General features: G+C 43.5%; 1 protein-coding gene and 2 long non-coding RNA genes across 3 annotated transcripts; all 3 read left to right on the top strand.

Annotated features, from left to right (window-relative positions):
• The first annotated feature begins 3,163 nt into the window (after positions 1-3,163).
• On the top strand, positions 3,164-4,199 carry LOC146710244 (uncharacterized). Its single transcript, XR_014920569.1, has 3 exons — positions 3,164-3,362; positions 3,437-3,498; positions 3,767-4,199. It is a non-coding gene; the product is annotated as an uncharacterized LOC146710244 (long non-coding RNA).
• A 213-nt stretch (positions 4,200-4,412) lies between these two features.
• On the top strand, positions 4,413-6,180 carry LOC146710243 (paraneoplastic antigen Ma3 homolog). Its single transcript, XM_085457985.1, has one exon. The coding sequence runs from the start codon at positions 4,413-4,415 to the stop codon at positions 5,994-5,996; it is 1,584 nt and encodes a 527-aa protein (XP_085314111.1). The 3' UTR covers positions 5,997-6,180.
• A 7,074-nt stretch (positions 6,181-13,254) lies between these two features.
• On the top strand, positions 13,255-13,805 carry LOC146710242 (uncharacterized). Its single transcript, XR_014920662.1, has 2 exons — positions 13,255-13,563; positions 13,651-13,805. It is a non-coding gene; the product is annotated as an uncharacterized LOC146710242 (long non-coding RNA).
• Positions 13,806-15,017: the final 1,212 nt, after the last annotated feature.

Below are 15,017 nucleotides of genomic sequence, written 5' to 3'. Positions count from 1 at the left end.
AAATGTTTTCAGAATAATGATAATTAGATATTACTTTTGGGTACCTAAAAAGATAAATGGTGCTTAAAATTGATGGTTGTGTCTGTGTCTTAGTTTTCATGGTTAATGCTACTAGGTAACTTCTAAAACCAAAAAATCCAAACTGAAACCTGAAATGACTAAAAATACATTTTAGTCTCCAAGTTGTGGCAAACAAGGCCCAAATGCTTTAAAATAAAGTTGCATTATTTAAAAAAGACTATTAAAATATGCCACAACTCACACAACTTTGACTCACACAACTTGTACCAGTGAAATGCCTTTAACCTTTATATATGATATAGGTGAATAAGCTTGTGGAGACAAAGTTTTTTTTCTGTATCATAGGCAAACAGCACTATGATACAGAAACACAGGATACTAATGTAGGTTACAAAAACACCAAGACATTAGCGAACTCCTGTCTTCTTAAAAGTGAAAAGCACTGCTTTATTTGTTTCTAAAGAAAAATGCTTGTTGTCACATTCTTCTTCTGTGGCAAACCCAATAAAAATGAACTATCAGCAACATAGGTGCAGGTGGGAAACTGGAGCACAGGAAGTAACATAACTACTGACACTCAGCAGGTCAGTCATCTTCATTCCAGCTGCTAACTGGCAAAAGCCTAAGCAAGGCAAGAAATACTACTGTTTTTTGTCTGATCAGTGTGACTAGTGGACTGAGTTGGGATTTAGAAACATGCCTCTTACCACTGAATCAGATGGAAAACAGTGTCCAAGAAATAGCTGAGCTGTGGTAACCAAGCATCATAGCACAGTGTGTGTCACAGTCTTTTGTAGGTTTGAATAAGAAACTGAATACAAACTTCTCATAGAGTTGGACATTTGCCTTGTTTACAACAAGTACAATAAATAACTCATGTTTTCCTTTTCAGTTTAATGTTGCTTTAGTCAAAGATATATATTAAAATGTCTTGATAGTTGTCTTTTATTTATTTTTTAGCACTAAAGGTTTCACTTCAGCTTTGTTCCTCTACAATACTGTGTGTAAAAGCTGACAGCAGAGAAAAAACACAAAAATAAAGGAGGGGAGTAAACACATATATATTTAAATTTTAAATACAGTACTTTATAATGTGTATGTGTGTGTTAGTCCCCATAGGGAAATAGTTCCTCTGCATTTAACCCATTCACCCAGTGAAGCAGTGGGCAGCCGCCAATGTAGCGCCCGGGGAGCAGTGTGTAGGGACGGTACCTTGCTCAGGGGTACCTCAGGGTAGCCGTTCAGTGGAGTCGAACCCCCGACCTTCCGATCATGGGGCCACCACTCTACCTACTGAGCTATCCCTCTACCTACTGAGCTATCCCTGCCTTATAAGGATTTGGAAATATAGCTACCAATTCTGCAAGCAAGGAAAAACAAATAATTAATATGCTGTTGCTACTGCAGAGTGTCTCAAATGTAATAATAGTATTAATCTAGAAAAATGTCACCTGCATGCCAGGAAGCAGTTTTGTTCAGTTACATTCATTACAATCCACTTCATCCAATTACCTTTTACTGACATGACAATGATAACCAACAACAAAGTGAAAGGAACTCATCAGAGGGGGATTTGTCAGTGTTGGACTTTTTAGAAGAAAGAAAGGCTTTTTAGGGTTAATCAGTTTTATTATGGTTCAGTTTTGAACAGATTGGAACAGGCACCACAGAGCTGTCCTTGTTTGTTCTTTTGATCATGTGAGGCAATGCAGTGCAATTTGCAACGACTGTTTTTCCCCCTAGCAATACAGGGAATTAGCCATGCCACAAATCTCACTTTTAGCTGACGAGGAACTAAGTATAGGTAATCTCTTAAAAGACTTATGTGGAGATAACTTTACAGCTATGTCAAGAGCTAGATCGACCAGATCGATATTTAACAGCAATGCCTAATAACTCAGGAATCATCTTTTGTGAGCAAGTAGGTAAATATGAATGATAAAAACATGAAGCTAATTGGACCATTGTTTGGACTAATTATCCTCATGCTGCCCCATAAATATTCAGTAAAAACACAGTATCACACACGGCTATATCAAGGATAATGCTTATAGGAGGGAGGGGATGGTGTCAGCCAAGACATGACTGGATCATTAATTACAGATTTGAGGTGACTTTTCCATAATACATTATGAGATGAATAATCAGACTAGTTGGAAATAGGATCTATAAAATTTCACTTTAATATAAAAAAACAAAACAACTATGAGAAATGGCACACATTGATTTAGGTTTTCAAATCATTAACCATAATATAAATGTCAAAATCACAGTGCAGTTGCAGTAATTATTGTGCATTTGACACGTATTGCCATTTGGAGTTTGACCGGCCTTTTCCCCTTGGAACAGATATGTTTTCACTGGAATTTGTAATTTATTTGCATAACCATTCCTCAGCAGGATAACACAAATACTAACAAGCCAACAGTCATGAATCAATCATGAACCACTCCATAGTAGTTCATACTATACCTACCCTTTCCTTTCCCTTGTATACCATCAAGAGGTGTGATTTAAACGTTCAGCAAATTTCCATATTATATATACACTTTACCTTATTCATCTTCTCCCAAGAGCCTCTTCTTTGGTATTCTTCAGCTTCCAGTGCATTTGAAGCTGAAGAATACCAAATATCCAATGCCATTTTTGCTAGAAATTAGATTGCTACCTAGAAGACTATGAGAAGCAAACCACCTGGACCATTCACTAGATTTGCCATCAATTCCCAAAAATTTAAATCATGTTATAGGATCGCATTTGTATGGAACAGACTTTTATAGAGTGATTTAATAATGTCAGCCACACTGAAATTAGTCCATGTGGTAGCATGGCAAGAATATCTTGAAAGGGAGAATTTAAATCATATAGGGGTTTTCAATATTATAGACTAATTATAAAAACTTTTTTGGTTACATCTTGTAAATCTAAAAATGGGAAGTGTTTCTCTACCTGGAAAAACTAACCAAGTGTTATATATAATATTTTTCTGCTGCCTGGCTCTTGCCCTTGCCCTTATCCCAGCACTCCGTGTTACAGACTGATGATAAAGCGTATGGATAAGTTCAGTAGGGATGTTATCTTCCTCTGTGGGGAAATGGGTCACTACTGCTGCTCCTGTAACCCACATAAAAATAATAAGAACTGCGTCTATAACTAAATTGGAATCTTAAATTCCAACCGGAGCGTGTCCGTGAAGGCATCGTGCGTCATGACGCACGCCACGCCGCGAGGCTGCACATGCCTGTTGTGACCAATCACATTCGCGAGGCACCGATATATGCCTTCCGGGTTGTCGCCTCGAAACGACGCGGGGGAGAGGCGTTAGCGGATGGAAGCAACAGGTACGTGGGCCGAGCGCTTTTCGCTGTTTACTATCTTGACTTGTTTTGAATTAATTGTGGATTGCGTTCAACAGTATTTTGATACCGCCGTGGGTAGATGCGTGGGGCTCGTATGTGACATCGCACGTAGTGAATGGTGAGTGAGTCTGAATGTTGTTTGTATTTGTAACCTGTATCAGTATGCCAGTGCTATTAGCTGATGGGATGGCTGAGGCTTACTGTATTACTACTGCTCTCACTTTATGTGGCTGTAGTTTTGTTATTTGAGATTGTCATTTGTTTTAATTCATTACAATGGTTGGATATGTATTTGTATTTTCTCATGGATTTTATGTGTACACTGGAACTAAAGCTAGCTTGGGAAGGTTAGATGAATTTTGCTAATAGTGGTTTTGTGATTATAGTGCAGGCTAGTGGTGCCCTGGAGAGACCACAGCGACACCACTACTTTGGATGGCGAGCTAGGCCCAACGAGCCAGAACCCCAGCTACAACTTCCTGCGGTCTGGTAGGAGGCTGCTGCGGCCTACACTCTCCCCTCTTGGTTTAGTCCCCTAAATCTCACTTCTGAGATTTCAGCTTTGGAATCTTAGTGCTGATCATCCTACTTCAAATTTCAACCTGTCTAGACTGTCATACGCGTTGGACTTATATCACTCATGAAATAAACTTTATGGACATTGTTGCCAGAGGTTGGACGAGGTTCCTGCACTGCCGTGCAGCGGATATTTTACAAGCTTGAATTGTTTTATTTTTTCCTTGTCTGCAGATTTTGTAAATATTGGTGTTTGGTAATTGCACTTTATTTTCACTATAAATAACAATTGTAATCACAATATCTGTGGTTGTACGTTTATTGTACTTCACTCACCTCCTAGAGCCGAATCTGATATCTTCTGAATTAGCCCAACTATTCATAACCAACTTAAATTATTTTAGCTTATGTACTTGCTACATAAGACAAATTAGTGGCGAGCCAGCCAGGAGGTTGTGTCAAGTATAATATTGTTGTGTACATTCAGTCTCACTATCTCACCATATTACTATGAACATGGACTTGTTGGAGTCATTAGGTGTTAAAATACCAAACGCGGTGTTGGTCAGTGGCGTCCCCGCATATGAGGTTGAGGAGGTTGAAGATTTTCTTCTCCAGTATGGTGCTATTGAACGCTCCGTGCCAATAAACTCACCCGGTTCTGAGTTTAATAATATGCTCGTTGTTGAGTTTAAAACGGGGTCTGCTTTTGATTTATTGGGTCCGATTCTGCCGTATACATTTAAGCCCTTAAATAATGAATATCATATAAAAAGCTTGTCTAAAATCTATGCGTCTACTGTCGGGTGCACAAAGACTAAGACTTATTTAGCTGACTTAAAACAAGTAGCAAAACTGTCTGGTCAGGATTTTGCTGAAGTTCTCCAAGAACTAATGACCCAAATAAATGGAGCTGTTTCAGAACTGCGCCCAGGAAAACCAGAAGGGCTCAAGCAGGAATGCACTGCCGCATCTGAACACAAAATGGCTGCCACTCCGGATCGACAAACCCACAACATGGCTAGCCCTGTCACTTCTTCAGCTACCCTACATCCTACAACAACAGAAGGACATTCTATCAGTATGTCTGCGGCTGAGTTGAATCCACCTGAAGTACAGAGGTATGTTGTGGAGCATATAGTAAAGAGCGAAGATGTAAACATACGCTCATCCCATAAGCTGCGCATGTTTTCTGGGAGACTACCACACCCACAGCATGAGGTGGACTATGATACATGGCGCTCTGGAGTGGATCTCATCTTAAAGGATCCAGCCATTTCAGAACTGCGAAGATCCAGACACATCCTTGATAGTCTTTTACCACCTGCAGCGGACATAATCAAGCACCTTAACCCCGACCTACCAGCAGAGACTTATATTCAACATCTTGATTCTGCTTATGGAATTGTACAGGACGGGGAAGAACTTTATGCGAAGTTCATGGACACGCTGCAGAACTCGGGTGAGAAACCATCCGGCTACTTACAGCGACTTCAGGTGGCCCTGAGTTTAGCTGTCAAGCGGGGAGGAGTCAAGCAGAGTGAAGTGAACAGGCACCTGCTCAGCCAATTCTGTAGGGGATGTTGGGATAGTAACCTTATCTCTGAGCTCCAGCTGAAGCAGAGAAAATCCAACCCACCCTCTTTTGCAGAACTGTTACTCCTATTAAGAACTGAAGAAGACAGAGAAGCTAGCAAAACTCTGAGGATGAAGCAACATTTGGGAACACCAAGACACAGAGTTGCAGCTCAAGCTCAGTTCGCAGTAGAAGAAGAAAAGGGGGTCTGTGCTGCGTTGTCCACTCTCACCCAGCAGATGGCGGAGATACAAAAGCAACTTGCCGCCTTAACTGCCTCCCAGTCTCACCAGTCCTGTACTCCTGTTCCAAAGCAGCACCCGAAGCAAAGGACGGATACACAGGGGAATATATCACCTAACCCCAAGCCTGGTTTCTGTTTCAGGTGTGGGGAAGATGGACACATTAGACCACAGTGTGAGAACAGACCTAATCCTGCACTGGTCAATGCAAAACGCAAACAGTTCAGTGAAAAGAAACCAAAATGGCAGAAGCGGAATTCATCAACTGGCCATTTAAACTAGATACAGTTCCTGTAATGGGACGTACAGGAACTGTGCAGGACCCACATTGTCCCGCAAAGGAGGAAAGGAACAAGGAGGAAATTGTTCACTGTGTAGACCTACACACTTGTCCGAAGGCAACTACAATGTTACCTCATGGGTTAGTTGGGTCAAGATGCACAACAGAGGTGACCCTAGCAGGCCACCCACAGAAATGCCTGCTTGATACAGGATCACAGGTTACTACAATACCTGTATCCTTTTACAACAATCATCTTCATGACCAACAAATTCAACCACTCCATGATCTTCTCCAGGTGGAAGGTGCTGCGGGTCAAACCATTCCATATCTTGGATACATTGAGGTTTCCGTCAAGTTCCCCAGAGATTTTGTTGGTGAAGAATATGAAGTAACAACATTGGCTCTAGTTGTTCCGGACGTACACCCTGACGTCCCCGCTACTGTGCTAATTGGGATGAACACCCTGGAACCCCTGTATGAACAGCATCTTAACCAGCATCCGAGTTATCAGCCTAGCACTCATGGGTACAGAGCGGTGTTGAAAACACTACAGCTGTCACACAAGCAGAAGGAGAATGGCAGCATTGGGAATGTGAGGCTACTAAGCAAAGCTCCAGTGCGTGTTCCGGCCGGCCGCACTATTGTCATCCAGGGCTCTGCCAAAGTTTCCACCCCGTTGTTTAGCCAGAGTGTTCTCCTACAGCATCCTGCTTCCACCTTACCTGGGGGGTTGTGTGTCAGCAGTTGTCTCATCAACTTCCCAGCTCTTTCTCCATACAAGGTTCCTGTGGTTATTACAAATGAGTCGGAGCAAGATACCTTCATTCCACCTCACAGTGTCATTGCGGATTTGGAAACCTACCACTGCATCTTGTCTGAACATCGCGTGACCCATCTTCCAGTCAGGAACACTACCACCAGCCTGAACTTTGATTTTGGTGATTCTCCACTGTCACCTGAATGGAGGACGCGAGTCATAGGCAAGCTGAATGACATCTCGGAGGTCTTTTCGCATCATGACTTGGATTTTGGATGTACATCAGCTGTCAAACATCATATTCCACTCCATGACAATACACCATTCAAGCAACGTGCCCGGCCAATCCATCCACAAGATTTCGAAGCTGTCCGCCGTCACCTGCGTGAGCTCCTGGAAGCCGGCATTATAAGGGAATCATCGTCTCCTTTTGCTTCGCCTATCGTGGTGGTCAGGAAGAAGAATGGTGAGGTCCGGCTGTGCATAGACTACCGGAAACTAAACCTTCAAACCATCAAGGATGCATACCCCTTACCTAATTTGGAGGAATCCTTTTCAGCACTCACTGGTTCTAAGTGGTTTTCAGTGCTCGACCTGAAGTCCGGTTACTACCAGATCCAGATGGAGGAGGAAGACAAGGCAAAGACTGCTTTTGTGACTCCTCTTGGGTTCTGGGAGTTTAACCCAACGCCCCAAGCACCTTTCAGCGCTTGATGGAGCGATGCATGGGGGACCTTCACCTAAAGGAAGTGCTCGTTTTCCTGGATGACTTAATCATCTATTCGGACACTCTTGAGGAACATGAACGAAGGCTGCTGAGAGTCCTGAACCGGTTGAAGGAATATGGGCTGAAACTGGCACCGGAGAAATGTCGATTCTTCCAAAAGTCTGTAAAGTACTTGGGTCATATTGTCTCTGAGGAAGGAGTTCAAACAGATCCTGAGAAGATAGAGACCATCAAGACATGGCCGGTTCCCCAGACTCTGAAACAATTAAGATCTTTTCTGGGTTTCGCTGGTTATTACCGCCGGTTTATAAAAGACTATTCCGTCATTGCCAAACCTCTCAATGACCTGACTCGTGGATATTCTCCAGTTCAAAGATCAAAGACCCTGAAAGCTCACAAGATACCCACCTACAGGCCAAACCAACCCTTCGGGGAGAGGTGGGATACCAAATGTCAAGTTGCATTTGAAACCTTGATTGAGAAGCTTACAACTGCTCCGGTTCTTGGGTTTGCAGACCCGTCTCGTTCATACATTCTGCACACCGATGCGAGTGTGACCGGACTTGGAGCAGTGTTGTATCAAGAGCAAGAGGAGAAACTCCGGGTCATAGCTTATGCTAGCCGCGGATTGTCGCAGAGTGAGAGCCGTTATGCAGCCCACAAGCTGGAATTTCTCGCCCTTAAGTGGAGTGTGACCGAGAAATTCCAAGATTACCTGTACGGGGCAGATTTTACAGTGGTGACGGACAGTAATCCACTGACCTACGTTTTGACAACAGCTAAACTGGACGCTACTGGACACCGTTGGTTGGCTGCATTGTCAACGTACTCCTTTAAACTTCTGTACAGAGCTGGCAAACAGAATTGTGACGCTGATGCGCTTTCGCGGCGACCTTACTCCTGCTCCAGTGATGAAGTTTCTAATGACCATGAACTCATTCGTCAGTTCATTTCTCAACACACAGCTGATTCTGATGTCCTTCCAGAAGAGACTGTGAGAGCAATCTGCCAAAGTCATTTGGTCAGAGCCACACGGCCGGGTGACTGCGGTGAGGTTGGCTTCACACTTGTCGAGTCTTTGTCAGTTCAAATGGATACCATCCCTGACAGTTACTGTTCCGAGGACTGTCATCAGCTGCCTGTCGTTTCTACTCTTAACATCAAAGAGAAACAACACTCAGATCCCTGCATTCGAGAGCTTATTCACCAGCTTGAGACGGGGAACAGGGTTCCACCAACAGCTAGAGCTGAGCTCCCTGAACTTCCGTTCCTGCTCAGAGAATGGTCCAGGTTGGAGCTGGTGGATGGAGTCCTGTACAGGAGGAGACGGGACAATGGAGACCTTTTATATCAGCTTGTCCTTCCAGAGGAGTTGCGGCCATCAGTCCTGAAAAGCCTCCATGAGGATATGGGCCATATGGGGATTGAACGTACACTTGACCTTGTCCGTACGAGATTCTACTGGCCTAAAATGGCAAAGGATGTGGAGCAGAAGATTAAGACTTGTGGCCGCTGTGTGCGCCGAAAAGCCCTGCCGGAAAAAGCTGCTCCACTTGTCAGCATAAAAACATCTCGACCCCTTGAGCTTTTGTGTATGGATTTTCTTGCTCTTGAGCCTGACACTAGTGGCACTCGTGATATCTTAGTCCTGACTGACCATTTCACTAAATTCGCTGTTGCCATTCCAACACCCAATCAAAAGGCAAGAACTGTGGCGAAGTGTTTATGGGAGAATTATATCATTTATTATGGCATTCCTGAGCGAATTCATACCGACCAAGGGCAAGATTTTGAGTCAAGACTAATAAAAGAATTGTGTGAGTTTGCAGGCATTCAGAAGAGCCGTACAACCCCTTACCATCCGAGGGGAAATCCAGTGGAGCGATTCAACAGGACGTTGCTGGCAATGTTGGGGACCTTGGAGACAAAACAAAAAACAAGGTGGAAAGAGCATGTGAAACCGCTGGTTCACGCCTATAATTGTACCAGGAACGAGGTTACAGGGTTTACTCCTTACGAACTCATGTTCGGTAGAACACCTCGTCTACCTGTGGACCTGGCGTTCAATCTGCCACTGCGGGAATCCCAGCAAAAGAGTCACTCACAGTACATTAAGTCACTCAAATCGAGATTGGAGGAAAGTTTCAGTATTGCCTCCAGTAACGCTACAAAGGCTGCCGACCGAAATAAGAAACGCTTTGACAATCGTGTGATACCATCAGCATTGGAACCAGGTGATCGTGTGCTTGTGAGGAATGTCCGCCTTCGAGGGAAGCATAAACTTTCAGATAAATGGGAGGAAGAAGTTTATGTGGTTGTCCATCGGGCTGGGGACCTCCCGGTCTACAAGGTAAAACCTGAGAACAGCGATGGACCTATGCGGACCCTTCACCGCGACCTCCTCCTTCCATGCGGCCTCCTCACGGGCAGTGAGGTTAACTTGGAATCACCAGCGCAATCGCTTCCTCACAGGCCAAGAACTCGGCAGCAGAACCCGGATTTAAATTCCTTCACAGAACCTCTGGTTGAGGATGAGGATGCAGGAAGCTTGGTTTCATTGTATGTTAATCCTCCAACGTTGCACTTCACTGTGGAAAAACAGAATCAATTTCCAGATTCATCTGACAGTGGGAGCCTAGGACCACTGATTTTGGATCCTTCAGTTGAAGTGGAAGTGCAAGGGGAACCAGCCTCTGTGTCCAGTGTTCTTCCTCCAGCAGTGGAGTCTGGTGGTGGGCAATCTGACTCTGATGTGGAAGACATTTTGCTTGAACTTATTGAAAGTCACCCTGAAGATAGAAATAGCTTACCTGAAAACTTACCTGGAAGTGGAGACATACTTGTCAACATTCCTGTCGTTGCTGTTGAAGATTCTCCTGAAGAGTCTAGTGTTATTGAACAGGACACCGACATAGGTGACGGGCTAAGACGTTCACAACGACAAAGAGCACCACCTGATCGACTTCACTATTTCACTCGTGGTAATCCTCTGGTTTCCGTTGTCCAAACGATGTTGCATAGTCTTTCCGATGCATTGGGCCATAATGCTAGCCGTCCTTCGTCTGTTCACGTTGTCTAGCGTTTAACATGCGACGGGACGTGCATGGTTAAGGCGGGGAGGATGTAACCCACATAAAAATAAGAACTGTGTCTATAACTAAATTGGAATCTTAAATTCCAACCGGAGCGTGTCCGTGAAGGCATCGTGCGTCATGACGCACGCCACGCCGCGAGGCTGCACATGCCTGTTGTGACCAATCACATTCGCGAGGCACCGATATATGCCTTCCGGGTTGTCGCCTCGAAACGACGCGGGGGAGAGGCGTTAGCGGATGGAAGCAACAGGTACGTGGGCCGAGCGCTTTTCGCTGTTTACTATCTTGACTTGTTTTGAATTAATTGTGGATTGCGTTCAACAGTATTTTGATACCGCCGTGGGTAGATGCGTGGGGCTCGTATGTGACATCGCACGTAGTGAATGGTGAGTGAGTCTGAATGTTGTTTGTATTTGTAACCTGTATCAGTATGCCAGTGCTATTAGCTGATGGGATGGCTGAGGCTTACTGTATTACTACTGCTCTCACTTTATGTGGCTGTAGTTTTGTTATTTGAGATTGTCATTTGTTTTAATTCATTACAATGGTTGGATATGTATTTGTATTTTCTCATGGATTTTATGTGTACACTGGAACTAAAGCTAGCTTGGGAAGGTTAGATGAATTTTGCTAATAGTGGTTTTGTGATTATAGTGCAGGCTAGTGGTGCCCTGGAGAGACCACAGCGACACCACTACTTTGGATGGCGAGCTAGGCCCAACGAGCCAGAACCCCAGCTACAACTTCCTGCGGTCTGGTAGGAGGCTGCTGCGGCCTACACTCTCCCCTCTTGGTTTAGTCCCCTAAATCTCACTTCTGAGATTTCAGCTTTGGAATCTTAGTGCTGATCATCCTACTTCAAATTTCAACCTGTCTAGACTGTCATACGCGTTGGACTTATATCACTCATGAAATAAACTTTATGGACATTGTTGCCAGAGGTTGGACGAGGTTCCTGCACTGCCGTGCAGCGGATATTTTACAAGCTTGAATTGTTTTATTTTTTCCTTGTCTGCAGATTTTGTAAATATTGGTGTTTGGTAATTGCACTTTATTTTCACTATAAATAACAATTGTAATCACAATATCTGTGGTTGTACGTTTATTGTACTTCACTCACCTCCTAGAGCCGAATCTGATATCTTCTGAATTAGCCCAACTATTCATAACCAACTTAAATTATTTTAGCTTATGTACTTGCTACACTCCACTGTCGGCATCTCTTCAGCTTTCCTATGGTGTTACCTCATTTACAGTTTCAACATGAGTATACTTGTCCTGTGAACTTTTTTCCAAGTTCTTTAAGGTAGTCAAATACTGGCCTGTGTTCTTGAAGTATTACTGCATCTCAGTTGTTCTACCTTCTTCCTATCATGTGGATGTTTGAGTATTTGCAATGCATTTTACCATTAGTCATCCATTACTCATGTACTGTGATTGCATGTCCTTAATTTTGTGTTTTTCTTACGCTCCCTTTGTGCATTTCCTCTCTGTTTTCTCTCTTTATGTACATTTCTGAAGGTATTCCAAAATCTAGAGCTGCATGTTTCTAACCTGTGACTATTTATGGACATACTTCAACCCGATATCAGAACAAAGCGTGTAATAGACACGCTGGCCCACCATGTGCATTTCACGCTTTTCCTTTCTAAAATGTGAACTGCTGATAATCTGCATGTGTGTCCATTTCATGTTTTGGAGAGGCAAAGCGTGAAATGGACATGGTGGATCGGCGCGTCTATTACATGTTTCCCTGTGATATTGTGTTACATACTTAGTGTTTACTTTCTCTCGCTGTTTTCTTCTGGTTCTGCCTGAGATTTCTTCCTGTAAATGGGAGTTTTTCTCCCCGCTCTTGTTATGCTTCCTCATAGTGAACTGCTGATTATCTGCGTGGAACAGTGTAAGTCTTCTCTCCTACTTTGTAACATCCTCTAGAAGCTTTATTTAATGAATTGGTGCCTTATACGCCGAATTAAAATAAAACTGTTTTATCAGTAATTTTATTTGTATTTTTTATGTATGTATCTGAAAATGTTTTCATACTAGAATTGGAATTATTAAGGGCCCCTAATTCTTGTTTCTCACTATGAACAGAGTGGAAGGCTGTCTGTGATTTTCAGCTTTTCTTGTACTTTAGTTACTGCAAACGCAAGTTGCCCTTCTTGTTCAGTAATGTACAACAGTTTGTTCCACATACATGGACAGCTGACTGTTGCAGATACACTATATCACCACCTTCTCCATATCCCAGATTTGCACAGGTGGCTATGGATTATTAGCTGAGGCATGTGTTTCAAGAAGAGTATTTTTCATCTTTGTGTCTCTCTTACTCATGAGTCCCAGTTTGACTCTTTCTAACTCTCTTTTTGGATAGCTAGCATGAAGAAGTTGCCTTTGGCTGCACCCTTATTTACCACAGCCACAGTGGGTAGCTCCGGATGTTTGATTTGGCAGATTTTTAAGTCTACATTTTACCCTGCTAATGGTCTTCCTTAGCAAGCGTGTCTTGCAGCTCATGCAGTTTTATCACTTTTTTTAAATCTTCAAAGTGGAAAAGTTCTGAATCCATCCTGATTATCACTTTATTTTAGAAGAGAACACGCCAAGGCAAAGTGTAAGGCTAAACATAAAAACCTTAGATATAAAAGTCTTTTACTATGAAGTTGTCAGGGTCCTGGGACTGGGCGACCCAGGATCCCTGAGCAGTTATGTATTATATTATTATTATTATTATTATTATTATATGTATTTTGGTATTGCTGCTGCTCTCCTCCATGATTGTAGATGTGAGTGTGTGTGTTTATGTCTGTGGGGATGCTTGGAGGATGGAGCTCAGCCACCTGCAGGCCTGAGGGGTGTGGCCCTGCGGAAGGACTGGCCACACCCGAAGCCACACACCTGCCGCTGATCAGGGCTCGTCGGGGGAGCTACTTAGGAGAGTCTTGGAGCTCCCACCGACGCGGGATCATTGCTTGGGACTCCACGTTAGTTACCCAGTTTAGGTTTTGGTCGTGTAGTGTATGCCTGCCATTGTTCAGTGTCCTGACTGCTGCCGCTATTGTTTCCCGCAGGAGGAGCGTGGAGGGCTTAAGGAGCAGCGAGCACCGGGAGTGCAGACACGGGAGCAGAGAGCACTTGGAGGACACGACACGGGAGTCTGGGGAGAAACACGGGGATTTATTGTTGTTTGATATCACCCTCTGTAAATAAACACTGTCTATACGTAGAGCACCGCGCCTGGGTCCTCCTTCCCCACTCCTTCCACGGTGTGCCATGCCAGACCATGACAGAAGTAGTTTTGTGCACACACAGCCAAAGGGCCATCAAACAACTTAAAACAGCAGCGTGGGTCAGGATTTTAAGGGGAGCTAGGGATTTTCAGAAAGACGATTCTTGACAGTTGAATTTAACTGTTTATAGCCTAGATAATATCATTTATAGAGTAACATAACTAAGAAGTGGTGGCCTCAAGCATCTAGTTCATCCTGTTTCAAGAGCTAAAGTGGTGCCATCCCTGAGAATCATACAGAACTCAAAATATGGATGGTACCGCAAAAATCAGGCTATCCAAGACGGATCCCAATTGCGAGAGGGTTTCTGAAGGGGCAATTTTCATTTCTGAGAAACATGTCACTGGATCTTGTGTGGTGCACCTCAACAAGTGATGGAAGGATCCTGTCTGCTGTCACCTCTCATGAGCTGCTGTACAATTGTTGTACATTGTTATGTCCTGCATCATCCACAGTAAGGGAAATGTATACTGCTACCAGGTTGGTAGGTCCTGTAACTAAAAGTGTTCAAGCAACCAATAACTCTCACAAACCTGCAATCCCTGACTAACAACTTTTTTTGTAATATTATTATTTGTTTCTTTTTTTTTTTTTTTTTTTAAATGACATCAGAAACAGCAGTATGCGACATTACGTGATGGCAGAGCTTCAGTTCATCCTTTGTCATTTTTTTTTTTTTTTTTTTTTTAAATAAATAGGACAGGGGGAATGAATGAGAGAAAGAGGGGGAGAGAAAGAAAGAAAACCAAAGGGGAGAAGAGACGGTGAGAAGGGGGGGAAGAGAGAGAGAAAAAAAAAAAAGAACTCCTGGGTCACCTGTATGGAGAAAAAAAAACCAAAAAAAAAACCAAAAAAACAAACAGAGGAGACAGCAAACAACAAAGAGCAACATAATAATAGAGAAAACAAAGCACCATCACAATAAACTAGCTAGTCATAGATATCAATATTTACTAAATAATAAACGATATTGTGCAGCACGCAAGATAGACAGCGCACAGTGTGCTTTGAGGCAGCAGCCAAGAAAGCTTTAGTCCGCGTCTGTGAATACCCATGTGTGCATACCTGTGTGGATCAGCATGCTTGCATTCCAAAGGTTTCTCCATGTAATGATCTGCTAGGGAGTGTGGGGGGGCCACAGCCCCGTC

Source organism: Copadichromis virginalis, linkage group LG5, assembly GCF_057382275.1.
Source record: "Copadichromis virginalis isolate Kocher_CV1m ecotype Utaka linkage group LG5, C_Virginalis_male_GT1.1, whole genome shotgun sequence".
Taxonomy (NCBI): Eukaryota; Metazoa; Chordata; class Actinopteri; order Cichliformes; family Cichlidae; genus Copadichromis; species Copadichromis virginalis.
The sequence above is the reverse complement of the archived record's forward strand: the minus strand, read 5'-3'. Positions and strand labels throughout refer to the sequence as shown.